Source organism: Rattus norvegicus, chromosome 10 (assembly GCF_021556685.1).
Source record: "Rattus norvegicus strain SHRSP/BbbUtx chromosome 10, alternate assembly SHRSP_T2T, whole genome shotgun sequence".
Taxonomy (NCBI): Eukaryota; Metazoa; Chordata; class Mammalia; order Rodentia; family Muridae; genus Rattus; species Rattus norvegicus.
This window is the reverse complement of record NC_141543.1, coordinates 90,674,712-90,701,817: the sequence shown is the minus strand read 5'-3', so window position 1 is coordinate 90,701,817 and position 27,106 is coordinate 90,674,712. Positions and strand designations below refer to the sequence as shown.

The window sequence follows — 27,106 nt, the reverse complement described above, 5'->3', positions numbered from 1 at the left end:
GCACGTCTAATGGGCAATGTTGCATATATTACCCAGTTTGATTTCCCACATGAGGGCTGTCAGTTCAGTTCAGTTCAGTTCAGTTCAGTTCACAGCAGTGGGAACTGATAAGAGAGGAGCTGCAATTCGGGTGGCAGAGTCGGGAAAGGCTGGTCACCAGAACAGCCATCTGCATCTGGATGGATTGTCACATGTCTGTGTTTGTAAAACGTAAACCTCTTTGAATTCACTTAGAGGTAGACGAAATGCTTTTACACTAGAAGATTGAATCCAGCCCTCATGACTTCCTGTCAGCCTGCTGGTTTCCTTCCTGTTCAGGCGTGTGGAGTCATGACTACAGGCTAAGACTGATGTATTTAAAATCATCATCAATAACAACGCCCTCATCATCTGCTTGAATTTGTGCACAGCAAGCTGCAAAGCTCATGTGTGTACTTGTTTCACACACACACACACACACACACACACACACACACACACTGAGGAAAGAATAGGAGGGGAAAGAGAAACCCCATATATTACCTTTAAAACATCAGGATGCAAACTCCTAGATACTGATATGCACAGCGATTAAGTCATGTACACACACACACACACACACACACACACACACACACAATACATATTACAAAGCACCTCTCTGTGCATTAATTCATCCACTCCCCCAACAGCCCTGTAAGGGACTGTGACTGTCATCGGTGGTCCCATTGAGACCAGGGAGGTCAAGGTTGCCAGGTTGGTTAGTAACAGAATGAGAACCGTAAATCCCAGGCGTAATCCCTTCTGCTTGTCTGTATCACAACAAGGTGACTTTTGTGACCTTTTTTTTGTAAAAGGGGGAGAGGGGATGAAGCTGAAGGAGCAGAAAAGCAAACATTCCAAAGCTAAAGAAGGAAGGAGGAGGGAAAGGGTGAGCCCAAAGGCCAAGCTGTGCTTGACAGTTTATATCCAGCAAAGCAGAGGGAGCACAGCTGCCCAGACGTCAAGGCTCTGACACCTGGAAACGAATCTGCATAGTAAGACCCATAGGTCAGATAAAATAATATACATCTGAGGAAAATGGAAAGACAACAGCTTGAAGTTTCCAAAAAGAAAGAAGGAACAAAGAGGTGGGAATTTCGGGTAGCTCTCTTTGGTCATCACCCGTGGCACATGGGTGTGGAAATGTTGCACAGTATCCCACAACATGCACTATAGTATGTGTTGATCAATAAAAGTAAAAGCCTATATTTCTGTCCACTTTCTGTTTTCCATGCCTGTGATTTATGCATGTTCCATGTTCATGTGTGCGTGTGTGTGTGCATGTGTGCATGTGTGTGTGTGTGCGTGTGTGTGTGTGTGTGTGTGTGTGTGTGTGTGTGTGTGTGTGTGTATTTACTTCATCCCACAAGCTGGGATGAAGTAAACGCCTGTGGTCATGTGGTCAGACAGGCTCTGGTCCCTTCACCACTGTCTCCTAAGACAACCTGAAGCAATGTTTTATCTTATCACTGCTTTAATTCTTTTGTCTACTAAAAAATAATATTTCGTCCATGGTTATATAGTTACTTATCTATAAAACAAGGCCAGAACCTCAAACAAAAGAATGTTTTGGTGTAATATCTGAGAACTCCCATCTAAAGGCCTACTGATTAGCCCATGTATCAAACTGTACGATCCAGTTAATATTTTGAGTGTATTTATTGCACACTGCCGGCTAGACAATTCAGCATGCACTCTAAACACTATAAGAGCCATACACTGACTTTTACTTTAATTTTTTCTTTGTCATGGCAGAAAAGTGACATCATGATGCCACTCTACCGTCTCTGTGGGTTTCACCAAACCATTCTGCTACCAAAGGTCGCAAGCTGATCACCAAATACCCTTCCTACTGTCCCGTGTGCTCTCATTCACACTCCGCAAGGCCCAGGATGTTCCATAACTCCGACGCTAACGAGCGAAGCACGTGGCAAAGCTGGGAGAGCTGGAATCACCCACTGTGGGTGTCCGTTGATCTGTCAGTTCCAGTGAACACAAGGGTCTCAAGAGGCAGCGTCTGGAAGCAGTCCTGGTTTCATCGCACGCTGTTCTCTCTGCTCTAGTAACTCAGCACACATGTTCAGTTAGCATGTGTGGAACGAGTGAACACGTGATGGATGAATGAATAATGATGAATGAACGAGTAAACGAATCTTTTTTTTTTTAAGATGAGACGCTTGGGTGGCTAACAGCCAGCTGTAACTCCAGGCCCAGGGATTCTGACTCCTGTTTCTGGCCTCTGGCAACACTGCATTCACGTAGTACGCAAACATAAGCAGGGAAAATACCCATACACATAAAAAATAATAAATAAAATGTTAAGGATGGAAAGAAGAGGAGAAGAGGAGGAAGAGGAGGAAGAAAGAAGTAGCAGCATGCAGGCAAAACACCCATACACACAAATAAACTTTTAAGGATGAAAAAAAGGAGAGGGAGAAGGAGAAGAAGAGGGAGAAGAAAGAGAAGGAGGAGGAAGAGGATGAGGAGGAAGAAGAGGAAGGGGAGGAGGAGGAAAAGAAGAAGAAGTTTTGTGGAGTCAGTCAAATAACTGGCTGCATTTCAGGCTGCCTATCAACTCGGGATGGATTCTAGTATGTGGAGACAAGCAGAAACTCTCTCCAGCTCCCACTGGCCCTGTTACAACAAGAACTCCTGGGCTAAAGGTAAAAAGCTATGAAGGCAAAATTTTAGGCATATGGCATGAGGTAGTGCCTCAGCCAACCAACACCAGGGATCCTCAGAATGTCTCCTTATGTGGCAATCGAGAAAGAAAGTAACACCCAATAAATGTCGACGCTCGAGGATTATTAATGGCAACAGCCTTTTTAGAAGAGATTTGGGCTATTGGCTGCCATACTCGCTGGATTAAGATGCTAAGAAAGAGAAAAGAGAAGGGTGAAATCACTCCGGTCTTGCAAGAGCACACCCCACCCATTGGTGGACGTCCTTTGTTCTTACATCACCTGCAATGAACACAATCGCCTCCAAAGGCCTGGCGCTATGCCAAAGATCGCAAAAGGACTTCATGTTTCTGAAGCCAGGCTTACAGCCCAGCATCTCAGCACTCCGCTCAAAGAACTCATGCAACCGCGACCTTTGCCTGCCATCTCAGAAAGGTTTGGTGTCATCCGAGATGGCGAAGGGTGAGTTAGGTCTTCTTTTATGAATAAAAATGATGAAGGAAAAATGTGCAATTCTTAGTGTCATCTGATAGGCCAGACCACTCCTCCTTGGCGTAGATCCATGTATGGAATGACAGACATGTGGTCCAGATGATGGTGACAGAACCACCGTGAGGTGAAAAGACCTTGACAACCAAGAAAGGATAGCTTTTTGTGGGGGTGGTAACACTAAATTGCTGTGTCCTCCTGTGAACTGGAATCATAAAGTGACAAAGTGCTGAGCACCCAGGACCAGTCCCTTATGTGACAGGTCAGGTCGCTGGGGAACACTAAACTAGAAGAGAAAAACAATGTGTGGGAAGGAGGGATCTAGCTGTGATCTAAAGGCTAGCACCCTCGCCCTCTGTGAACTTGTCTCGTCAGGGGTCCTTCCTCTCATTTGGTTACAGTTCATTGACTGTAAAATGAGGATATGAACTGTGGACAGTGGTATTCCTAGTATTCCTAGAAGTCATGGAGTTCCTAAAAGCCTCAGTATTTAGTTGGCAACTAAAAGGACAACATCGGGACAAAACTCTAAAAGCTTTACATCAGCGGACACTCACCTCTCCATTGCATCTTTTCCTGCCCATGCTGGATCCCAGCTCGTGGGAGGTTGAGGAAGAAGGACTTCTGAGTTCAAGGACAGCAGTGAACTGAACGCTCAACCTCCTTGGGGAATGAGAAGAAAAAAATCGAATACAGGTTTCAAGATTTTTCCTAATGTTTTATAATCGATCTGCTGGATTCCAAGTTTAAAGCACTCCTCAACGTTAAAGCACTAAATTAATTTTTTCCCCTGGGATTTTTTTCCCAATGAATGAGGCGCTCCAGTCACTGGAGTATTGGAGATCATGTGAAAGTGGTATAGGTGTTTTGTCCCCTTGTGTACAACAGGAAATACCCAACACTCTCTGTGAGGTATTCTCACCAGGAAAGGAAACCTAAACTATAAGCCTTCAGATCTGTTTGACATTGGAAGGGGTTGGGGATTTAGCTCAGTGGTAGAGCACTTGCCTAGGAAGCACAAGGCCCTGGGTTCGGTCCCTAGCTCCGAAAAAAAAAAAACCAAAAAAAAAAAAAAAAAAAAAAAGAACAACATTGGTCAGGGGGTTTAAAACCTCCCCTAATCCAAAATTTGGGGAGGCTAGGCAAGATTTGAGTTTCTAGTTCTTCTTTCCGGACAAAACTTCCTACCCCTTTCCAGCTGTGTCTCAGTCTCGGGCCTTCTCTCACCAGGCCCTCAGAGTGCACACTTTTAACCTCCCTTGCCCATAACCAGCTTCCTTTTCTGCTCACTTTGCCTCACAAAGGCTTCTCCACCCATTCCACTTCTGTTTTGGAGCCTTCTCAAGGCCAGCTTCAGCAGTCATTCCTGTCACCTGCTAGAAATACTGGGGAATTAAAGCTGAGCCAGGCAGTGCCTTGGCCCTTAAGCACGCCAACAGTTAAGTGGTGGGTTAACTAGGCCATGGTTTGCCATGTGGCATGTGCAGCAAACATGCCTTTCGGTCGTATATGCATGTGTCTAAATTGCCTAGAACACGTATGTGGGCCTTAATGCTTGCTGATCTGGAGTTTGTGTTATACGATCCCGTTGTGTTATGATTCACGTTCTCTTCCTTAATTCTGGTATCTTGGCCTCTTCCCATTTCTTATTCTCTTAAAACCCCAGATGCTATTTGCTGGTACTTATTTGTAAGTCCCTGTCCATCTCTATAACCTATAAATATCAATGTCCTATAAATACGTATCAATTAAGATACCTTTGAAGATGCAATTAAGGGGCTGTAAAGATGGTTCAGTGGACAAAGCCCATGCATGGAGTCCTAAATTCAATCCCCACATAAATGACAAAAGGGTATGACAAGCCTGTCTATCATCCCAGCACTGGGGAGGCAAAGACCATAGATGGCTAAGGCAAACCTTCTGGGTAGACTGGCCAAATCAGGGATCTGTTGGTTGACTGAGGACTCTGCCTTAATATAAGGTGGAAAGTGATCAAGGAAGATACCTGAAGTCAACCTCTGGTCTTCACATGTATAAGCACGCAAATGTGTACACACATGCATACATATCACACACACACATAAAAATCAAATCTTGAAGACGTTTCCACCTTGGTTATTTTCATACCTATGCTTTCATAAAACTTCCTTCTGTGGTCTTAGATCATGTTTGCTCACTCATGGGTGTTGGGTTGATTTGGTTTCTCCCTTGTCCACCCATCACCATACACCTAAACTATTTGGAAACAACTCCAAGACAACGTTACCAGCCCAAGTCTGAGATAACACGCTAAATGCCTCACTCCTTCCTGTTGTCTCCTTTGACCCAGACAAACAGAAGGACAATCAGTTTCATTTGGCCCTCATTCAAAGTGAGCACAATGTTCAATGTGCTATCACCATGGTTTCTAAGTTTTACTTCTGTACATGCTTTAGCGCTCCCAACCAGTGGATAATGGTAAAGGAATTTTTCGCCGAGTTCTGTCATCTGTACAGAAATGTCATATTTAAGTAAAAATACGTTTGATGATCATTGTGGCCATTCAGCCAGTAAAAGGAGAAGGTTGTCCTGAAGTGTTTCTTTGGTGGGATGGGGTAGTCTGTCAAAGGTGCAGACTGAGCTCTGGGTTAGGGTTGCTGCCCGCTGGCTTCTGAGATGCTCACATGAAACCCGTCTCACCCTTTGGCACCCAACCTCTCCAAGGAAGCATTCAGTCCCTTCTCATGGCAGTGTCTCAGCCCATCAGATAAAACAAGTGTGGAAATTACAAATCAGTTTAGCTAGAAGTGTCACACAAAGGGATAGCTACAGTCACGAACAGCTGGACGTACAGGGGAAATCTTCAGACCATATAGCACGTGCAGGTTTGTCCCCCGAACAAAATGACAAAATCCTGGACGTCTGCTGAAAAGCAGGAGGATGTTCCTCCTGAACTATTTAAGAATAGTTTTTAAAAATCTTATGTCACCTTTCCAAAATTATTCTAGTCACCCATGTTTTTCAAAATGATATAGCTGGAGAGTGTCTGAAGGGGTGGATGGAGCTTTACCAAGGTTGCCTCTGTGTAGAGAAATCAGTATTTCTAAGCCTTTGTCTTGTACTTTCACGTGCTAACTGAATTTTTGTAGTGAGTACATATCTTTTTCTTTTTTTTTTTTTTCCGGAGCTGAGGACCGAACCCAGGGACTTGCGCTTGCTAGGCAAGCGCTCTACCACTGAGCCAAATCCCCAACTCCCCCTTTTTTTTACATATCTTTTTCCTGTGCACCCAAAAACCAAGCACATCATTCCTTTTTAAATCCAATAGGTCCTCCATAGAAGGTACAAGGAAACTTGCTCTACAGTAGACTACAAAAGACTGCTTCTCCCCAGGCCTCTCAAATTACACCATCAAGTCTCCCCACCCTGTTCCGGCTACGCAATACAAAAAAACCCAAACCAAACAAAACAACACTTCGTTCAAGGTTAATTCTTATAAATCAAAAGCCACACATACTGATGTAAAATGAGACAGGAGCCAAATGTATGGGCGAGTTAAGCCGCAGCTTCTCAGACACACCTGGAGTGACTGGGGATGGATCAATTCCATTCAGATTCTTGTGAAAGAATTTAAGAGTGCAGCCTGGGCCTTGTACTCGCTGGAGGCAGGGTCGTGTTTTCCTCCTTCCGGAGGCTGGGTTCATGTCAACGGAACCCAGAGACTACCACAAACTTGAGTCAAAAGCCAGTGACGAAGAGCTTTGTGTGTACGTCAGAATGCGACTTCCTACTAGTCACTCAGTTGTTTACTCTCTTGCTGAGTCAGGGATTTCAGTATCGATGTGACCAGGGACCTCACAGGAGCAACCTAAGAAAGAAAAACATCATTTTGGCTCATGGTTCCAGACAGTCTCAGTCCGTCATAGTGGGAAAGGAGCAGTGAAATTCATGGCATCCATAATGTATGGCAGAGACGCAGTGATAGATCAAGAAGTGGAGAAAGCAAGGCCAGAATCCGGGAGGTTACTATGAGGAGGTAACCTTCCAATGTCTTCTCCCAGTAACATCTTCCTATCAGCTATTCCTCACTACCTAAAGGCCTCCAGTCTTCCAGAACAGTGATACCATTTGGAAATATTAAGAACTTGAGCCTTGGAGGGACATTTCAGATTCAAATGACAACACTTCCACTAGTTTAACTACCTCTGTCTCTCTTAGTCTTTTTTCTATTGGTATAACAGAATAGCTTAAGGTTGACTTCTTACAATGCTGGAGCCCATAGAGTTCAAAGCTGAGGTGTCATATTTGGTGGGGGTCATCGTGCCTGGGGGGACCCTCTGGAGAGTCCTGCTGCAGGACAGGTTATCATGTGGTGAGGGGAGTCAGAGATAGAGCCAGACTGCAGTTTACAACAGATTCCCTCTCAAGATAACCAGCTAACCAACCAACCCATTAGTACATAGATAAATCCATCCATGGAGGCAGAGGTCTCACCTGGTGCCACCTCTCCATGCTTTACAGTACAGATTAAATCCCAGTGTGAATTTTGGGAGAGACGTTGACGCGAAGCATTACCTTTTTTTACTTTTTTTCTCATTGGGGACATAAGCAGTCCCAAGCTCCCCTTCTAAGAACCACTGAACATTCAATCACAACTATAGTCTTCCAGAATCTTGGTGGCAAAATAAGGAAAATCCGGGGTCCTTCTTTGGTCAGTTTTTGATGCAGGGACAGAAGGAGCAGGTCGGGTGTGTTTCAATGGTTTTATTTCTATTCAGAATGGGCTACAATTGGATTGGCTTTTCCCGCTTGAGTCCTGTCGCTTATACTGCTCACAGGGATAAGAGAAAATGGCATGGAAGGGCCTGAGTTAAAATTTGAACTCTAGAAGACGTCAATCCCAAGTTTATGAGACAACACCATTTACAAAAGCATTTCAACACAGTCTCCGACCAGGCAGCGGGACTCAGAAGGTGGATGGCAGAAGGCTCCAGTCTCGGAGGCCTGTAACCGATGTAATCAGCAGTGAGGGGGTCGGGACCTGGCTTGGCTGACAGAGGTCTTAGCTACTGGGTAAAATGTTCTGAGACTTACTCCCAGCACCACATAAAGAGCATCGGGCATAGGCCAATAACACTCAAGAGGTGGAAACAGGAGAATCATAAGTTCAAGGCCCTCCTCGGCTACACAGCAAGTTTAGGGTCAGCTTCAGCCAGAAGAGACTCTGCCTCCAGTATGAAAGGAGTAAGAATGACCTCACTAAGCACGGGAAGCACCCGGACCCAGTGGTTGTTCTGGCTTCTGCAGCAGAACAGAGGTACCAAGTGGCCCATTCTGTTGGAAGACCTCGGATCTAGATGGGAGTCATTTCCTCCCAGCAGGGCATGAAATTCATTTCAGAGAATTCAGAAAATGACTATTGAAGGAAGCAACCTTTGAACCCATCTTTCCAAGGAAGAGACAAAGTCGCACACTCAACTGCACTGCACATGCAAATAGACCCGAAACACTCACCTCAGTGATCCCCTGGTCCTTTATTTGCAAAGCGTATTATAACTGGGCTTTGCACTAGGGTTGGGTGTGAGTAGGAAACTGTTTGCCTACCCCTGGTTATAGGCTCCATTCTCAGTAGTAACACACACACACACACACACACACACACACACACACACACGATACCCATTATCTATACCTGGAAACAACCAATAGTTGTTATAAGGATAAAACAACATCTAGGAGGCTAAGAAGACCCATTACCATTATGGAAGAAGAGCTGTTCAGGACCTGTTCATGACTGATAACAGCGCTATGTGGCAGGGAGAATCCGCTGGAGCTTCCCTAACTCAGTTCATCTACCCTGCATTCCCTACAGACCTCGTTTTCCCTTATCTGCGCAGTTTGTGGCATTGAAGAGTAATCCCCAAATCTCGTCTGATAGCTGACATTTCATTTGTTGTCTCATATGTATGTGTGGCTCGTGTTTGTGTGAGGAGGAGCATACCAAAAGGCAGTAAAGGACACTGGGTGTCCTACTCTGTTACTTTCTACCTTACTCCATTGAGACAGAATCTCTCATTGAACCAGGAGCTGCACTGGTGGCCTCTAAGCCCCAAAAATCCTCCTGTCTCTGCACCCACTCCAACAACGGTAAGGTTATAACAGCGACACTACACATAGGCTCTGGGGCATTGATCCCTGGTCCTCCGGTTGGCACAGCAAGGACCCTGACCCTCTGAGCTATCTCCATAGACCCTGACATTTTATTTCTACTTCTTCATTAAGTGGAGTCACCAGTACCCAGCGCAGACCCCTTGTTCCAAACTACATACATCATTATTCATTCTCAACCTTTACCGTGGCAGACAGTTACGATGCATCAAGCGTGTCAGATCACCATGACAGGCTTCCTGTTCCCATAGCCCCTGCTGTAGGTCACACACGAGCCAATGGTCCAGGGACTCAACCAAAATCAGAGACTGCCCAGGGGCTGCTGGTCAAACAGTAAAGTTAGCAACGCCGTCTTTTCCTCTCTGGAGCCCAGGGACATCCCAGGCACAGGCTGGCTTGTTTGGTTTTAAGGTGTGCTGGGATGAAAGGCATCCTGGAAGCGGAAAGCCGGTCATTCATTAATTAATTACGACCGTAATTGAGGGTTTGTTCTGAAGAGTGATTCCTTTGAAATTACTTTCCATCAAACAGCAACAGCCACAAAGGAATCAGATACTCAGTGTCCTCTCTGTTTCCTTCCGTACAGGAGCAGATTTCTTCCAGGACCTGAGATTCTGGTTTGTTCTGGTTCTAGCCTTGGAAGTCTTTCTTACTCCGGCTGTAAGAGGGTTATCTGGAGTTCTCTCTCTCTCTCTCTCTCTCTCTCTCTCTCTCTCTCTCTCTCTCTCTCTGTGTGTGTGTGTGTGTGTGTGTGTGTGTGTGTGTGTGTGTGTGTGTGTGTATGTGTGTGTGTGTGTGATTAATGGTTGGTTTTTGTAAAAGAAAATCTATACCACACCAGTTTCTGTGGACTTTCATCTGACCTTTTTGAGTGAATATACATTGGAAATTTTCCACCACAAGATTAGAAAGACATCTGAGATGACACACTACCCACCTGATGTCTTGGGCCACGCCCCCGGGTTACCACTGGGAGAGAGGCGGTAACAGGCATGTTCAAGTGGCTCTAAACAACAACAGCAGAGTGTGTTGGCCCAGGGGCACCTCGGGATTGACCAAGAGGAAACACACATTGCACAATGATAGGATCTTGTCGGTACAGCTGTCAGAGAAGGAAACTCCCACAGCAAAGGGCATAAAACCATCCAATGCAGTCTGAGGCAGCTCAGTCCTGTGTCAGAGAGCTGAGGCAGCCCTGCTCCATACACAGATGGGACCATGAACTCCAGTCACAGCTTTAACCAGACCTACTCGGCCTCCGTCCACAGCCTCGGAAGCACCTGGGGGCAGCGTGGGAGCTGCCACAGGACCCCGAGTGTCCATGGAGGTGCAGGGGGTGTCCGCATCTCCCTTTCCTTCACCACACCAGGCTGCCTGCCTCCCGGAGGGTCGTGGGGCTCTGGAAGAAGCAGTCCCCTGCTAGGAGGAAATGGTAAGGCCACCATGCAGAACCTCAATGATCGCCTGGCCAGCTACCTGGAGAAGGTGAGGGCCCTGGAGGAGGCCAACTCGAAGCTGGAAAGTCGTATCCTTCAGTGGCATCAGGAGAGAGAACCCAGCACCAAAAAGGATTATTCCCAATATGAAGAAAACATCAGCCACCTCCAGGAGCAGGTAAGACAGCGAGAGACCCTGCAGCTTGCCATGGTATTGTCATAACCAAGGAGGATAGGGGTGGGGGAGCCAGACAGTGCATAGGACAGTTCCCAGAGCAAAAAGCAAAAGAATTCAATCTTAAGTACGGCTCACCTAAATCTTACTGCCATACCTTAAGTATGGACTCGGGGAAACCTGTTTATAAAAATAATTTCCTCTCTACAAATGATGTGGAAACCAGACCATTTCAGAGTTTATTGTAGACCATCTTTTGAACAGCAAAATGGCCTGGTTTTCTACACACTTTAAAATGTGGACAAAAACAACACTGTAAGCCTTAGGAGTGCCAGGCAGCAGGTCACTGTGCAGTATCACTCGAGATCCAACAACGTCGAAATGATAAGGCTGCTAGGCTGGGTGCACCCTGGGTACACAAGGCCCAGGAGAGAATTGACTTTCAAATCAGATCAGTCCTGCTCCACCTCAGAGTCCTGGCGACCGTGTGACTCTCTAGCAACAGAAGGCTGAGTTGTGCTACCGGGTAGATCATGGGGAGAACGCTGTCACACTTCACCAGCAGATATATTGTTATGACATCCCTGGCTATTTTTCTAGAACCTTCGAGGAGATAAAGTTGCTCACACTTCTGAGAAAGGCGTATTGCTGGGGGGGGGGGGGGGGGTGGGCGCTGATAACACTGGGAGTTTAACAATTAGAGAGTTGGGCTAGACTATGGAGATACGCTTGATGTTTCTCAACCAAACACCAAAACGGTTCAGCTCTTACCTTCTGGGGTGCCTGGATACACCCCAGAAGAAGGGAGTATCCAGGGAGGACAATGAGGACAATCATCTCACAGTTATGTTCTTAAAGCTATAAAACTTCCCTTTGTATGAAGGGTTCCAGAAAAACCCCTGTGGAAGCTTGATTTAAACACCCCCACACCCCCGCAAAGACCATCACAGGCTTCCAATATTAATACCATATTATTTCACAATGCTCGGCCATATTTGCTTGACTGTAGGAAGGACCAATCAAGATAATATAAATCTGTCCTTGTAATGACCCCTAATTATCGAATAATCGGCCTAATAACCAAGCGCGTAATTGCCTTAACTACAGAGTGCGCGGCCGTCTCTGTGAAGAAAACAAGGTGACTCAACATCCTCACGCTGTTTTTCGTTTCATGAAGTTGCTTTGGTTTTAGAATGGAGGGGAAAGATGGTGTCTGCAGACGGAGAGGCCGGGAGCGCGACTCCCTAAAGAAATACCAGCTTAACGCCTGCTCCAACGACAAGTAGAGAGGGGAAGGAAAGGAGAGCGACTATTATTGAGCACCTCCTGTATGCCGAGCGGTGTGGTGGGTGTTGAGTCCGTGCGAAGGGCTTTCTGCCACGGTGGGACTGATCTATGTTATCCGAAGTCATTCTAGGAACTCCGCTAGGAAATTGAAGTTCAAAACTGTGAAATAAACTCCCAAGCCGGCAGCAAAGGGTAGAGGTGGGGCTTCCACTCAGGTCTGTTTCAAATGATCCGACTCCCACCCCAGCGTGGCGCCAACTCGCCAGACTCATAGGAAGATGAAATGCTCGGGTTAGCCCCAAGGATCGTGCAGCGGGTGGACAGAACAGCCTGTGCCACACACAGCTCAGAAAGTTCAATTCTCACGGATCTGAGGAGCAAATATTTGTATCCCCAACTTCCAGACCAGGGGGGCTGAAACTGGATACTTTTTCTACTTGTTTTTCTAAATTCTTTAGAATGGAATTGGGGGCGGGGGAGGGGGAGGAGTGGGTTCAATTGTGAGTAAGAACAGCCAGCCCACTCTCTACCGGACCAGACCTCTGGATTCTCAGGCCAACTAGGTCAAGGTTCATGTTCTTCTCGACTGTGCTTTGGATGTTTCACCATCTCTGGTTTGGAAGAGTGTCAGTCCTGGAGGTGTAGGTTGTCTGTCATTCCTGGCTTCTGCCAGGTCCTAAGGAATTCCTCAGAAACCTGGGGCTGGCCTCTCCCTGGTCCTGATGAAGTTCTCTGAGTAAATAGACATTTTACCCTCACTGTGCAATGTTCAATGTTACTCAAAAAGTCTATGAGAAACGTAGTTCAAAAAGGGATCTAAACCTTTTGAAACACAGAAATTGGACATAGCAGTAGGAATATCATTTTTAAAACTCCCTGGTAATCGGGAGCATGGTCAAATTGTCTATTTGCCTCTCCTGAGTAGGAGACTGCATGCATACCTTGGGGCGATGATACTCTGCTAATGCACCAGCTAGATTTTCAAAGAATGAACTCAGGGCTTTGGGGAGAACCTCGATGGTTGTTACAACATATGGTTTAAAATATATGCCTCATATCTTATTTCTCAATCCATCCGCATCCTTTTATGACTAGTAAGGATGTCTTAGAAATACTGACTGCATCACAATACCCTATTAAGGAAAGCCAAAGAGTGAGAAGAAGTTTTAAACGTGAGATGTGGCGTCTGGAGAGATGTTTCAGGGCTACTGCTCTTGGGGAGAACCTAAGTTCAATTCCCAGACCCTAAAAGTTGGCTTACAACCACCTGAGGCTCCAGTTCCTGGCGGTCCAATGGCCTTTCTGTCCTTTGCAGCTTTCTGTGTACACATGTTGCACACACACACAACGCTGGGGCACGAAAACATAAATATGTAAATGCATATATACACATACATATCTAGATAGGAAAGAGAGAGTTCGTCTTATATAGATCGCCAAGACAGGCCTTGAGCTCACTTATGTACCCAAGGATAGCCTTGAACTTGTCTTCACCTCTCCTGCACTGGTATTGCTAGAATGTGCCACCATGTTCCACTTATGCAGTGCTGGGTATTGAACCCATGCTAGGTAAGCACTCTGCAAACTGACCTTCATCTCCAGCCCAACATCTGCTAGATGCCAAAAACACCCCAAGGTCTCACTCTCCGTAAGAACGAGGGCTGAGAGAGAGGGTGGGGTTACACACCTGGTGTGGGCTTCTCAGTGGATAAGTGACCTCTTCAACTTGGAGGAGTCAAATTAAGGTCACGGGGTACTTTTACCTCTCCGTTTCTGGCGTTCGCACTGCAAGGCTGCTCAGGATGGGGGCTCTCGGTCAGCATGGATGAATACAGTCACTCAGTGCACAAGAAAGAAGGGCTTACCACAGAGCCCCGCGCTTTGGGGGTGGAGCTATGGGGGCGGAGCTACTTGCTTTGGGGGGTGGAGCTATAGGGGCGGAGCTACTTTTGTGTGATCAAATAATCATGAGAATAAGAAACCTAGAAGGGAGAAGGCTGGTTTGTACAAAAGAAAAAGAAAACGCCATAAAGCAGCACTGTGGACAAGAAGCAAGGAAATACCTGCAGTTTCCACTTCCAGGGCAAAGTTCAATGAACCTTTCACAGTGCCTGTTGCAGGCCAGGTATGCATGCAATATTATCACATTTACTATCTTCTGACTCTGATAAATTGTCGGTGCCAGTGGTCAGTAACCATTATTATTGTTGTGGGTAAAGGAACTGAGTCTCTGATGTCCTCACCCAGCTAGCGGGTGACCCCAGACTGGCTCTTTGAGATTTAGATTCATCGTCCCCCCACTTGTGAAAGCCGTATTGTTCATTCAAGGGACCAAATTCCAAATCATCGGTGGAGCTTTAAATAGGACTAGAGTTTGAAAAGGCACCTTTGTTTTAAGGAAGAGCTTTCCCCTAAGAAAAACCCTCTCCAAATAAAGGAATTAGCTATACAAATACCACAGGTTCTGCCTCTCCAGCTGCATTGCAAAACCTTAAAAGCAGGCATCTCTGAGGTCACCTGCTTCTAATACAAAAACCTTATTGTAAAAACACTGGGACCGAAGCACAAGGGCAGAGTGACTGTCCAGTCATGTGGCCTGATCGGGAAGGAAGCCAGGCCAAAGAAACACAACAGCTGTACTCTGTACCAATACTCGGCACAAAACCACTACTCTACCTTTAGACAGTGAGAAATTGACACCATTTCCCCCCAGAGATCGTCGTATACATCAAATGTGAGTCCTTTCTCTAATCCTAAGGTCCTGCATGCACAATTGTTCAAACACCTCAAACGAGTCATTCTAATGTAAATAAAACTTAAGTAAATATCTAGTGAGTCTTCGGCTGACAGCCTTAATACTATGGAAACATCTTAAGCAGAAGCATTTGGTGGTCAAGAATTCACTGAGTTTGTGTTTTCATAGCTGAGATCAAGGGAATCTTGTCACAAATATATTACAAATACATCTTCCTGAAGGCTACATATGTGGTTCTAGTCTCTCTGGGCAAAATAGTAATGGTGGTGGTGGTAGTAGTAGTAGTAGTAGTAGTAGTAGTAGTAGTAGTAGTAACAATAATAATTAATAATAATAATAATAATTAATAATTTCTTTATATGAAGACTATATGAAGTTTACTTCACATTAGCTCTCACACTGGAAATCTGAATGCACTGCTAGCAAGAATTGCATGCACCTGAGATAATGACTGCATTTGAGGATATCTTGCCTCGTGGTTACAGTAAGAAAAGACTCAGACTCTGGGGAGATGGCTCAGTGGGCCAGAGCAACTGCTGTACAAGGCTGAGGGCCTGAGTTAGAATCCTAGAATCCTCTGTATTCGTGTCAAAAGCCAGGAATAAGCATACATCCCTGTAACCCAGCACCAGTGGGGAGAAGTGGGAGACAGGAGGGTTGCTAGGAGCCAGCCGCTGGCCACCATCCTAACTCCAACTTCAGGAAGAGAACCTGTCTCAAGGGAATAAGAAGGCAAGTGCTGGAGCGGGACACTTGAGGTCCTCCTCCGTCCTTCTGAAGTATGTGCATGGCTATATGCTTGCACACATGTGCAATACATACCTACACATCACACACACACACACACACACACACACACACACACACACACACACACACACACACACCCCACCATCTTTGAAAAAGAAAAAGTCTCATTCCTTAAGCCCCGTTCTCATTACCAGACAGTTAGAAGGCATCACCAAGAGGCACCGTCCTCTCTTACCCTGCTTCACTCTTCTGGTCAATCCCAGCCTGTCGAGGCTCTACATAAACCTGTGCTGTTCTCAGCCTTGGTGAGAGAAGGTTCTTATTGCGGTGGGTACTAGTTAGCAGAGACTCGTAACTGTTCAAATCGCTAAGGATAAGCGACTCTGCCTACCCAGCTATACATGGCTCATCTATACCGACCTGCCCTGCTCTCCAAGGCGCTGAGGAAGAGAAGGCAGAAAAAAGTGTAAGAGCCAGGGAGCTGGGAGGAGTGCTGTGAGATGCCGCCGCCGTGTTCAGGATGTGATGTGGCTACTGTACACAGGAACGCACAGCCAGCAGCTAAGATGCCTTCCCAGGACCTGCACGAAATCAAGCCAGATAAAACTTCCAGTACAGATGGGGTAGGCGCTACCCCTAGCTGAGGGGCTACTGGCAATTGGTGGCCACTGGAAGAGGGAGAGTTATTTTTCTTTTTTTTTCTTTTCTTTTTTTTTTCGGAGCTGGGACTGAACCCAGGGCCTTGTGCTTGCTAGGCAAGAGCTCTACCACTGAGCTAAATCCCCAGCCCCCGAGAGTTATTTTTCTTATGGAGGAGGAATGACAACACGGAGTTGGCTGCTCCCCAGTGCATGGCCTCACACCTTTGCATGTGCAGACGATACTAATTGGACTTGGTGGCTTAAATAATAATAGTAATATCAATAACGATGAAGAAAAGAGGGGGGAGAAAGTTATATTTTAAAAAGACAGTGAAACCGACTGCAGACATGATCTTACCATGTTTTGAGTCTCATTATTCTGCTACAGCAAAAGGAAGTTGTCTGGGGACTGGAGAGCTGGTTCAGCAGTTAAGACAGCTTACTGCTTTCTTGGAGGACCTGGGTTTGATTCCTGGCACCCACTTCAGGTGACCATCTGGTTTCTAATGGCTCCTGTACATATATGTTGCACTAAAGTCATGCGCGCGTGCGCGCGCGCGCATACACACACACACACACACACACACACACACACACTAAATCTTTTTCTAAGAAGAAAACAGTTTTTGTGCTGAAAGTCACTAGTGGAAGAAACCTGGGTGCAGGCATGCAGTTGTCATGGCTGGATCTGTCGAACTGGAATAATTCTCTGAACATATTTTACAGATAGTGGACGGAAAGATGGCCAACGCCCACATTGTCGTGCTCATTGACAACGCGAGGATGGCAGTGGATGACTTCAACCTCAAGTAAGTCCCTTCCTCACTGAGTTCCGCGGAGGGAAAGCCTGTTCCACAGAGTTCAGCCTACCCATTACCTGCCGCCACAACCTTGCTGGATTACAATTAAAGGGCAGGACAAAAGTCTCATGCAATTTAAATAACCCAGGTACACATGCACATGATAGCATGTGAAGATTTGAATATGAACCAAGAACTGGGTGAGAATAAGAACTTTCCGTTTTAGGTATGCTAATTTCGTAATACTTACTTAGAAAGAAATATTTTTTTCCTTAAAAAAAAATGTACTCTGTGGTACTTAGGGTTGAAATGTCACAATGTCTAGGAAATGCTTGGAACGTCTTCAACAATGGACAGTGTGCCCTGGTGTATACTTGAAACCTCAGCTTTTGGGAGGCAGAAGCAATAGGATCGTGAGTTTAAGGGCAGCCTGGGGTGCATAGCAAGATCTTATCTCAAAAATAAGTAAATAAATAACCAACGACCACAAAGGAAAAAAGACATTTTTTCATCAATGTATGTAGATGAAACACACATGCAAGGTATTTGTGGGTAGTAAATCTAGGTGATGGATATCGGGCTGCGTGTCTTCTATTCTGTACTCATTTTAAAAGTTGGCACTGGGGGTTGGGGATTTGGCTCAGTGGTAGAGCGCTTGCCTAGCAACCACAAGGCCCTGGGTTCGGTCCCCAGCTCCGAAAACAAAGAAAAAAAAAGTTGGCACTGAATCACCGCCACAGACCAGCATAACATGGAACAATGTGCTATATCCGTGTATATCTATATATACATACACATCCATATATGTCCAATGTATCGATGTGCTAAAGATGTCCCGTATGTATCAGTCAGTCTCTCACTTATACCCAGAAGGTAAGAGCATCCACTCTAAACCCAAGTGGACCCTGGCAAACCCCACGGTCTTCCAACAACAGGTTGCTCTTCCCCTCTCTCCAAAGGTTTGAAAATGAACACTCGTTAAAGAAAGACTTGGAGATTGAAGTTGAGGGCCTCAGAAAGACCTTGGATGATCTGACCATCGTCACGACAGACCTGGAACAGGAGGTGGAGGGAATGAGGAAAGAGCTCATTCTCATGAAGAAGCGACATGAGCAGGTAGGACTATCCTGGGCTCCTGGGAACCTTCTCTGCTCCTAACTTCTCAGTCCAGTGTGACCCCTTAGTAGCAGAAGGGACCACTGCCTGAGTGCCAGGTTCCCCATAAGGAATCACAGAAACTTCCACTTTTTCCAAGTTAAAGGTTCTCTTCTTAGATGTTAAACAAAACCACCAAGTACAATCATAATTAGCAGTGATTGGCAAAATAATAGTAACTGATGATCTGTTATCACACGCTGGTCACCTAGACTTGATAGTATAATATATAATCAGGACTGGGAAGATTGCTCAGTGGTTATAGTGCTCACTATATAAGCATGAGGGTAGTGCAGATCCCCAGAGCCCTCTAAGCAACTGTAGTTATTCCAGCACTTGGGGGGCAGAGACCAGATCCACAGGGCAAACTGGCAGGCCAAGAGTAGCCAAGTCAGTGAGCTCCAGGTTCATCAAGGGACCCAGCCTCAATAAAATAAAAAAAGTAGAGAGCAATAAGGAAAACATCTAACATCAGTGTTGAGCTACCATACCCATGAACACCCATGTGCATGCAAGCATACAAAGATACATACGCACATGCATGCGCATTGCATGCATATAGATGCAAAAAGATCATACTAAGTGGGATTGGGAAGAAGTCTTAGTCAATAAAATGTTTGCTGCAGAAGCTAAGGACATTAATTCAAAACCCCAGCACATTCATAAAACCCCTAGTGTGGTGGCATGCAGCCCAGCACTAGAGGAAGCAGAACGGGGATGGTGGGGATGCCCAATTCAACCCCTGACCTCCACATGCATGTATACAGAGGTACATATATTTATACACATATATGAAGACATACAGAGAGGGGGCAGGGTTGGAGGGAGGGAGAAAGAGGAGGAGGGAGAAGAAAGGTGTGACATTGAACACATCCGTCTTTGGCCCTATGTTTAGAAACAAGGGCAATGGGATAAAGAAGATGCTAAAACCCAAAACTCAAGAATCCTAATCCACAGATGTATTTAACTGACTTACAGAAGAACTTCTGTTCATTCTAAGGCCCTGAGACTGGCAAAGGGACAGAAAAACACTTCAGACAAACCTGGTTGCTTCTGAACATCAAAGAGCCTGATTTCTGAATAGCTGTGTAGACGACAGTGGTTCTTAGTAACACCTTTACTATGATCGCTTGCTTTCCCTGTAAAGCTTCTCTAGTGCTTGGTTTTCTGGTTGCAGAACTAACTGCTTCCCTAAAGCCTTGGCCTAAAACTGGAAATGCTCACTGCTTAACTGCATGGACGCATTGCCAGTGAACACCTGCTAGAAAGGAATCTATTTGCTCTGGACATGGAACTGCTTTCTGGAACACTCTCAACCAAGGAATTGGGTCAAAGAAACTGTCTGACTGTGTGCTGTTACTGTTTGAACATGAAAGGTCCTCCACTGGATCTGGTTTTGAATGCTCAGTTCCCATAAAACAGAACTGTTTTAGAAGTCCCGGAGACCTGGGACTCCCTGGGCAGCTGGTATTGCCAGACTGGAGAGATCTATGTTTAGTGAAAGTCTCTCCTCTCTCTCTCTCTCTCTCTCTCTCTCTCTCTCTCTCTCTCTCTCTCTCTCCTTCTGTCTCTCTCCCTCCGTCCCTCCCTCTCTCCCTCCCTTCTCTTTTCCCTCCCTCATCTGCCCCTTCCCTCTCCCTTTCCCTTGTCCCCTTTTCCCTCTCCCTCTCTCCTTCTCCATCTCCCCTGTCTCTTCCTCCCTCTTTCTCCTCGGTCCATCTCCTGCCTTGCTTCTCTCTGTCCTTTGTGAAGTGAAAAGCCCCTCTCCCACAAGGTCCTACTACACGTTCCCTGAGTGTGCTGTGTCTCCTTGCTATCACTGTGGCAGAAACATCTGTTGGGAAAGGAAATTCATTTTGGCTGAGAGTTTCAGGGGCTCCATTCATGGCTACTTGACCCATACACCCAGGCAGTGTGTGTCACAGCATTGAGAGAATTGGGGAAAAGAGCTTCTTCACTTCATGGTTACAAAGGATAGACAGACAGGAAGGGGCCAGGGATAAGATCTCTCCAAGAACAGAAGCACAGGGGCTCACTAGCAATGTCCCAAATCTCCTAAAGCTGTTTGAACCAACCAAGAAAATGCTATTCACTGAGAGCCAAGCCCACAGCTCATGGCCCTTTGGGGGAGACACTTTATACCCAAACCATGGTACATGTGTTATGTTGGTCTGTATTTTATAGTTTTGGAGACAACGCACATGCTGTCTAGTCGATTTGTAATAACTATGAAATTGTCACACCAGTGAGAACAGCAACCACATAAATAGAACCAACCATTTACCAGTGCCAATTGAAACAACAATCCAGCCTTCTGATTGTCACGGGCCAGTTCATTTTCTTTCTCTGTCACTAAACAGGAAATGGAGGAGAATCACTGGCCAAGCGACTTCAAGGTCAACGTGAAGGTGGACACGACTCCAGGGGAAGATCTGATTAAGGTCTTGGAAGATATGAGGCAGGAATACGAGTTAATAATAAAGAAGAAACATCAAGAGTTGGACACCTGGTTTAGAGAGCAGGTAAAAGACAAGTGACCGGACATCGGATTCCTCTATTGCCACATGTCACAACACTGACTCCCTACTTGTGATTGCTCCACAGTCAGCCTCCATGGCTCAAGGGGTGGCCAGTCCAGTGCCTGTACAGGGCAGCCAAAGTGATATCCATGAGCTGAGGCGAACATTCCAGGCCCTAGAGATTGACCTGCAGGCCCAGCACAACAGGGTAAGTTGAGCTAGGAGAATCCTGGACCCTCTACAGTCTCCTCCATAGGGCCTTCCTTGACCTTGTCTCCTGGCCCCAGTTCCCTGGTCCCCTTTGGACTTCTATCATTGCCTAATTTCCATTCAAATTTTTCATGTTGAGAATGAGAAGACATTGCTATAGTAAAGACGTAGCTAGACTTTGGCTGAGAAGCTCTTTATAGCCAATGCTATTGGTCATCAAATTGACCTTTCCTGGTAGGCCTTAACCTTCTCATTGTAACGGAAAGAAAACCAAAGCTCCAGGCAGTTAACAAATTTAGTGAAGGTCACACAACTTGGGAGTTGCTGGTGGTGAGGGCATGTGATTTCAGAGGTGAGAGATGCTAGACAGCACCCCCACCCCGTCCCCACATAAATTGTCTATCAGTCCTCACCCCACTTATACCCAGTATGTTCCCAAACTCCAATAAAAAGAAATTCAAGCATGGTGGGTGACTAATTTAGCCCTGGCTGACTCCAGTGCACTTCTCTGTTCGTTATGTATGTGATGTGTCACCCACTACCCCAAATATGTTCTGGAGTGTAAGCCATTTCTATTTTCATTGCAGTTTGGTAAGACGTTCTGGATAAGTGCTGTTTCCAAAACTCAGACCGTGCAACCTTTCATTTGATCCCCTTCATACCTACTGAGCCCTCTGATCCTCAGCGTAGCTCCTGAGAGATGCTTTACCCTGCGTTTTGAATAAGCAGAATTAGCTCATTTGTTTTGCAAAAGAACATATGGTAAATAACCTTATTTTGTGAATTTAATGATGGTGAGATCATAGTTCACTGTCAGCCAGGGGTGGGGACGCATGTCTGTAACCCCAGCACTTGGGAGGCTTCAGAAGAAAGATAACTCAACAGTATCCCAGGCTGTATAGTGAGGACCCTGTCTCCCAGAAGAATATGCATTTTCAAGATGGCCATCATGATCATGGTGTGATGTTCTGCAGAGTCCAATGTATTTCAACCACTCTATTTCACAATAGTCCTGGAGTCGATATGGCTCTGACACCTGTGTCCCTCCTCTGGCACTATGTACAGCACAGAGAATTTAGTGATGAACATAGAGGATGTAAACCATAATTCTGCAAATCATCGAAAGATATGTATGTCGGGCGGGAAAGACTGCACCGGAGAAAGGAAGACCTGGCAGAATGAAGAGTTGCCACCTTAAACATCGTGAGCACCAGGCAGCTGAGGAAAGGTCTGAGAGAGATGAGGAGGTGCTTTATGTGGCTACAGGTTGGAGAGGAGCGGGCTGCTGCAGGTGGGGGGAACAGCAAATGTAAAAGCCAAAAGGCAAAAGTACGTTCTTGAAGTATCTGGGAACAAAGATAAAGAAAGGAGAGAAGGGGAGAAGAGAGAAGGGCAGGAAGGGAAGAGAAGTGGGGCAATGGGTCAGGTCACAATGGATCCAGACAGTTTGGGGTTCTGTAGGCTACCTTGGGAGTTTGGGGGGATTGGAACAACCAGTGTAGCCAGCTCCTTGAGAAAGTCTACTATCTGTGCAGGGAAGCTGGATAGTGGCTGAGAGTGAATGTAGATTTAAGGCGGAAAATCAAGTTAGGATCACCTAGAAAGGACGATAATGAAGGCAGGGGTGGTGGAGGTGATGGCAACAGACAGCTCAGGTGTTGGGTACTTGGACATGGATAAATCTGTGATTGGCAACAAGGGTGAGTGACTGTTGGTGTCTCTCCAGATGGCTTTCATTCCTCAGTGAGACTAAGTAAGGCCTGAGAGGGCAACTGTGAAGATGAGACTCAAGGGCAAAAGGGAAGGAAGGAAACGTGTCTCTGGGGACATGACAGGGTGCCTGCAGTAGGGGAATATGGTCTGATAGCCAGACAGCGTTAATGAGAGACCAGTGAAAACCAAGCAGATACTCAAGGGTGGGTAGCTAATATGATTATGATTTTCCTCCTTAAAATTAAAGTTCTACAGAAAAGCAGAGGGTGAGTCCGTACAAAGTTAGGACTTGATCTACCTGAGATGCTTTATTTTAAAGTTTCAGAATTTTCCTCAAAAACAGCAGCCTGTCACTATTGTATGTCAGAGACTATTATTTAGCCTGGACTAGATTTACCAAGTGACTGGGTGCTCAGTTGTCATTTGAGTTTAAGATCAACATCTACTTTATTTTTAAGCATATAGGAATGTCCGGTGTGATGGTGTAATAATGTTTGTAGATATATTTATCCTCATTGCTCATCTTGAATTCAAGGGTGATTATGTAAAACCACACATTCTCTGTTGCACATGACATCACTCCATTCTCTGAGGATGCAGTCCCTCTCCCTCCTGGAATTTTCCATCTAACCAGAGATTAAATGGAAACGTTAGGAATGGTTCAAAGTCAGGCAGCTCCTGTCTGATCCCCAGTAAACCATCGAGGATAGGGGGTACGGTGGCATTGCCAAGAGTTCCCAAGCACGATGGCTCCAGGCATCAGAACTCCAGCACAGACCCCTGTAAGTCAGCCTGTCTCTCCCCAGTGTCACCCACAATACCTCGCAGAGAGGTCAGAGTAAGTTAACACTGCGCATGCCCGTGTTGCAGAAGCTCCCGGTGTTCTATGGGCTATCATTCCTTCTTTCAGAAATCCGCTTTGGAAAACATGCTGACAGAGACCCAGGCTCGATACTCCTGCCGTCTCCAGGACATGCAGCAGATAATCTCCCACTACGAGGAGGAGCTGATACAGCTCCGCCAAGACCTGGAGCGTCAGAACAACGAACACAAGGTGCTGCTGGGCATAAAAACCCACCTGGAGAAGGAAATCGCCACCTACCGCCGGCTCCTGGAGGGAGACACTGAAGGGTGAGGCAAGGAGCGGCTGGAACATGCGGGACATGGCGCTCCTGTGCATGGATGTGTCCCCAGGGTCTCAGCCACAGTGGAGAGAAAGAGAGAGAGAGAGAGAGAGAGAGGGAGGGAGGGAGGGAGGGAGGGAGAGAGAGAGAGAGAGAGAGAGAGAGAGAGAGAGAGAGAGAGAGAGAGAGAGAGAGAGAGAGAGAGAGACTAGTTTTCTCTGGAAGATTCCTGTATCCGGCCTTTCCTTCATGCTGAGCTGGAAGGCTGAAAGGTTCTCCCTGGATGGAAAGGTTTACTCTCCGAACCGTTAAATAAAGTAATGGTTCAAAGGAAAGATGGAGGGAGTTCAGTTTTGACTGCTGTGTTTCTCCAGTAGAGTGCACTCAAGTTGAGTTCAAAAATAAAAACGAAAGGCAGGGGAAAGGTTTTAGATCAGTGGCATTGGAAGATTCGCTAACAGAATCAAGATTTTCAAACTGATTATTTCTGACCATGCCTGAAATCACAACTAGCCATTACCAAGTCTATGTGTGTCCTCTGGTCCAAAGAGAATAGAAAATGGGGGGAGGGGGGTCAGAAAGTTTTCTTCAAATAAAATGTAGTTGGAACAAACTATGCCCAGTCCAAGGAGCTCAGAAACTCCAGAACTGAGTTGCTAACACCAACTTGGGAAAGGATATTGGTGACTGCAGGGAGCTGGAGGGAGGAACAGGAAGACTTGGGAGAATTCTCCTGATGCCGGGCCTTCTGGAAGGTGGCCCTCTCTTCTTTGGGATCCAGTTGTCCCCACAACTTCATGATCTTGAATCTGTCAGGTTCAATTATCCTCGGTAAAGAGCTGAAAAGTAGCAAACAAGGCAAGGAAGGGCAAAAGCAGGGGCTGATTGTTGCTAAAGTAACTTTTTTTTTTTTTTGCCTTCATAGGACGAGGGATGAACCTGAGTCAAGACTGAAAGGTAAAGAAGAATCCGTTTCGTTGTCGGTCTCTTGGTGTTGTTTCAGCTGATCAGCCTGTCTACCCAGTCCGTATTGGTCATAATTCACACTCGGCTCCCAAATGTCCACAGCTCAATTTTTATTTTCCTCCTAGACAGCCAGAAATTTTCTATTAAGTTAACAAATTAGACACCACAGAGCAAAGTGGGCCCTGGTTATTTTAGCAGGGGAACAGTAAATATTTCTTATTTAAAGAGCTTAGGAATAAATGAATTAGGGATTTGGAGTGGGTTTTTTTTTCTTACATTATTTTCATGTACATGATGATGCATTTTGAGGTTGGAACCCAACACCAAACATGAAATTTAATCAAATATTATATATTTTATATATAATATTTATATACATAACATATATATATAATATTTTTGAATGATATAAGGTCTTGCCATGTCCCCCCCGTAGCATCGTGACACTGCTCCAAACGCTTTAGAAGCTGGAGCATTTGGAACTTTGGAATTTTGAGTAAGGAAGACTCAGCTTGTGTATGCAAACTCTTTGCAAGAAGGACATAGATTGAAGTGGTGATTGTTAAGATCTCTCTCTCTTTCTCTCTCTGAAATAATGAAGTCTGTTAACTGGATCCCTAAGAAAGTACATCACATCCGTTCCCAAACCTGGCTGTGTTGAGCAGTAGGGGTATCCAAGAGATTTCAGTAGGGAGTCATGAAGGATACATTCCGAGGCCCAGTGAAGTTGAGACTGTGATACAATGCATCCGTCTCTAGAACAGACAGGCTGTCTAACAGTAGGCTATAGATAGAGCCAAGCATTCTGAAGACAAAGAAAAGGGACAGGAGAGGGATGGAAACAACCAACAGGTTTAACATTCTCACATCTGTGACCCGGGAACCATATCTTCTCAGATTATCATGAACGTATGACAGAAAAGTTTAGCACGGATCAGCGTGGACCATGCATTCCTTTCTCATTAGATTTTTTTAATAAAATTATTCTAAGGCATTAGAGATTAGAGATTTGGCTAACCATTTCAAAGCGCCTGCTATAACTGCCTTGTTTCTGAAAGATTGCCACAAAACCTCATCTTAGCTACATCCAGGGGTAGGAAACCCAGTACTTGATTACAGTCTGCTGTGTGCTGACAAGAGGCTTGATCTTTATTAAGTTTCCCCTTGTACATGTATTAATAGTTTCTACTCTTCCCTGTGGCCCAGAACCAGTTTATTGATGTCGGCACAGCACTCCTTCAAATCAGGGATGATGTTTTCGAGAACAGTAAACATCCCTGGCTTCTCACCCATCCATGCCATGTTTCTAGAACTTAAAGCAAGATGCCCTGGATGGCATGTAGTGCTCTGTCAACGCACAGTCTGTAGTAAAGAGCCACAGAGTCCTTGTGAGTAGGAAGCGCTCCTCACGAGCTGGTGGCCAGAGATCAGCTACTGTACCGGGCTCCAGATCTCCAAGGAGTAGCACTGGTCAGAGACCTCTGCTTTCTGGAGGAAGCAAGGATTTCCTTCAAGGTCAGACCCTTCCTCCCTGTGGCAGAGCCAGCCATATAGCTTGGTGAGAATTGTACAAGGCACAGAAAACCTGCAGGGCTGGGAGTGGGGGCATTGAACATGTGCTTGCCGTAGATGGTAGGGGAAGCCCGGCAGTGACCTCTGTGATTCTTTTCCCTCAGGATCCCCAGCTTCAATGATCAAGGCCATCACTCAAGAGAGCGTCAATGGAAGAATAGTTCTCTCTCAAGTGAATGAGATCCAAAAGCATTTGTGAGGCCACGAAGTCTCTGCCTGTTGTAAAACCCACATCCCATCCCCTATGGGAAGCCCTTGCCTCAGCTCTAATGGGTGAGTCTCGACAGAAATCCTTGGAGTTTTCGGATTCAGAAACTTTTCCCTATAATGGTCACACAGGACTTCCCATGATGCTCTTAATATATTGTTGGAATTTTCAAGTGAAAGAAGAAGTTTATAAATTAAAGCTCTACTCTCTTGCTCTCCTGGTACAGTGTCCCAGGCCCATTGATATACGTTTTGTTTGGAGCCAATAAACCTCCATACAGGTGGCATCTTGTCTTTACCTGTGTCATCAAGCAAGACAGGGCCTACCAAGATGTTTGTGGAGCACTTCCATGAAAGATCCAGAGGGGTCTTCAAAGACCACATGTGTCCCCAGTAGCCATGCACATCCTCCTTTAGTGACAGAAGGATCACCCTGAAGCTATGCAACCACGGATAAG

At 45.8% G+C, this 27,106-nt stretch overlaps 1 protein-coding gene and 1 long non-coding RNA gene across 3 annotated transcripts in view; one reads left to right on the top strand and one right to left on the bottom strand.

The window, feature by feature from the left end:
- The window catches only part of LOC108352133 (uncharacterized), a 29,101-nt gene extending 14,976 nt beyond the window's left edge, over nucleotides 1–14,125 (bottom strand). The window contains exons 1-3 of one of the 2 annotated variants that reach the window (XR_015632105.1): nucleotides 14,000–14,125; nucleotides 6,751–7,038; nucleotides 3,749–3,854 (exon numbers count right to left, since the gene is read on the bottom strand). This is a non-coding gene — a long non-coding RNA (uncharacterized LOC108352133). Of the gene's footprint in view, nucleotides 1–3,748; nucleotides 3,855–6,750; nucleotides 7,039–13,923 lie in introns of both variants that reach the window. The other variant, XR_015632106.1, reaches the window with a different exon arrangement.
- On the top strand, nucleotides 10,506–26,870 carry Krt23 (keratin 23). The gene is given in 8 exon segments (NM_001008753.2): nucleotides 10,506–10,952; nucleotides 17,109–17,191; nucleotides 18,142–18,298; nucleotides 20,698–20,859; nucleotides 20,942–21,064; nucleotides 23,690–23,910; nucleotides 24,829–24,860; nucleotides 26,546–26,870. Coding segments are annotated over 8 exon segments (1,269 nt in total). The 5' UTR covers nucleotides 10,506–10,556; the 3' UTR covers nucleotides 26,641–26,870.
- The last annotated feature ends 236 nt before the right edge of the window (nucleotides 26,871–27,106 follow it).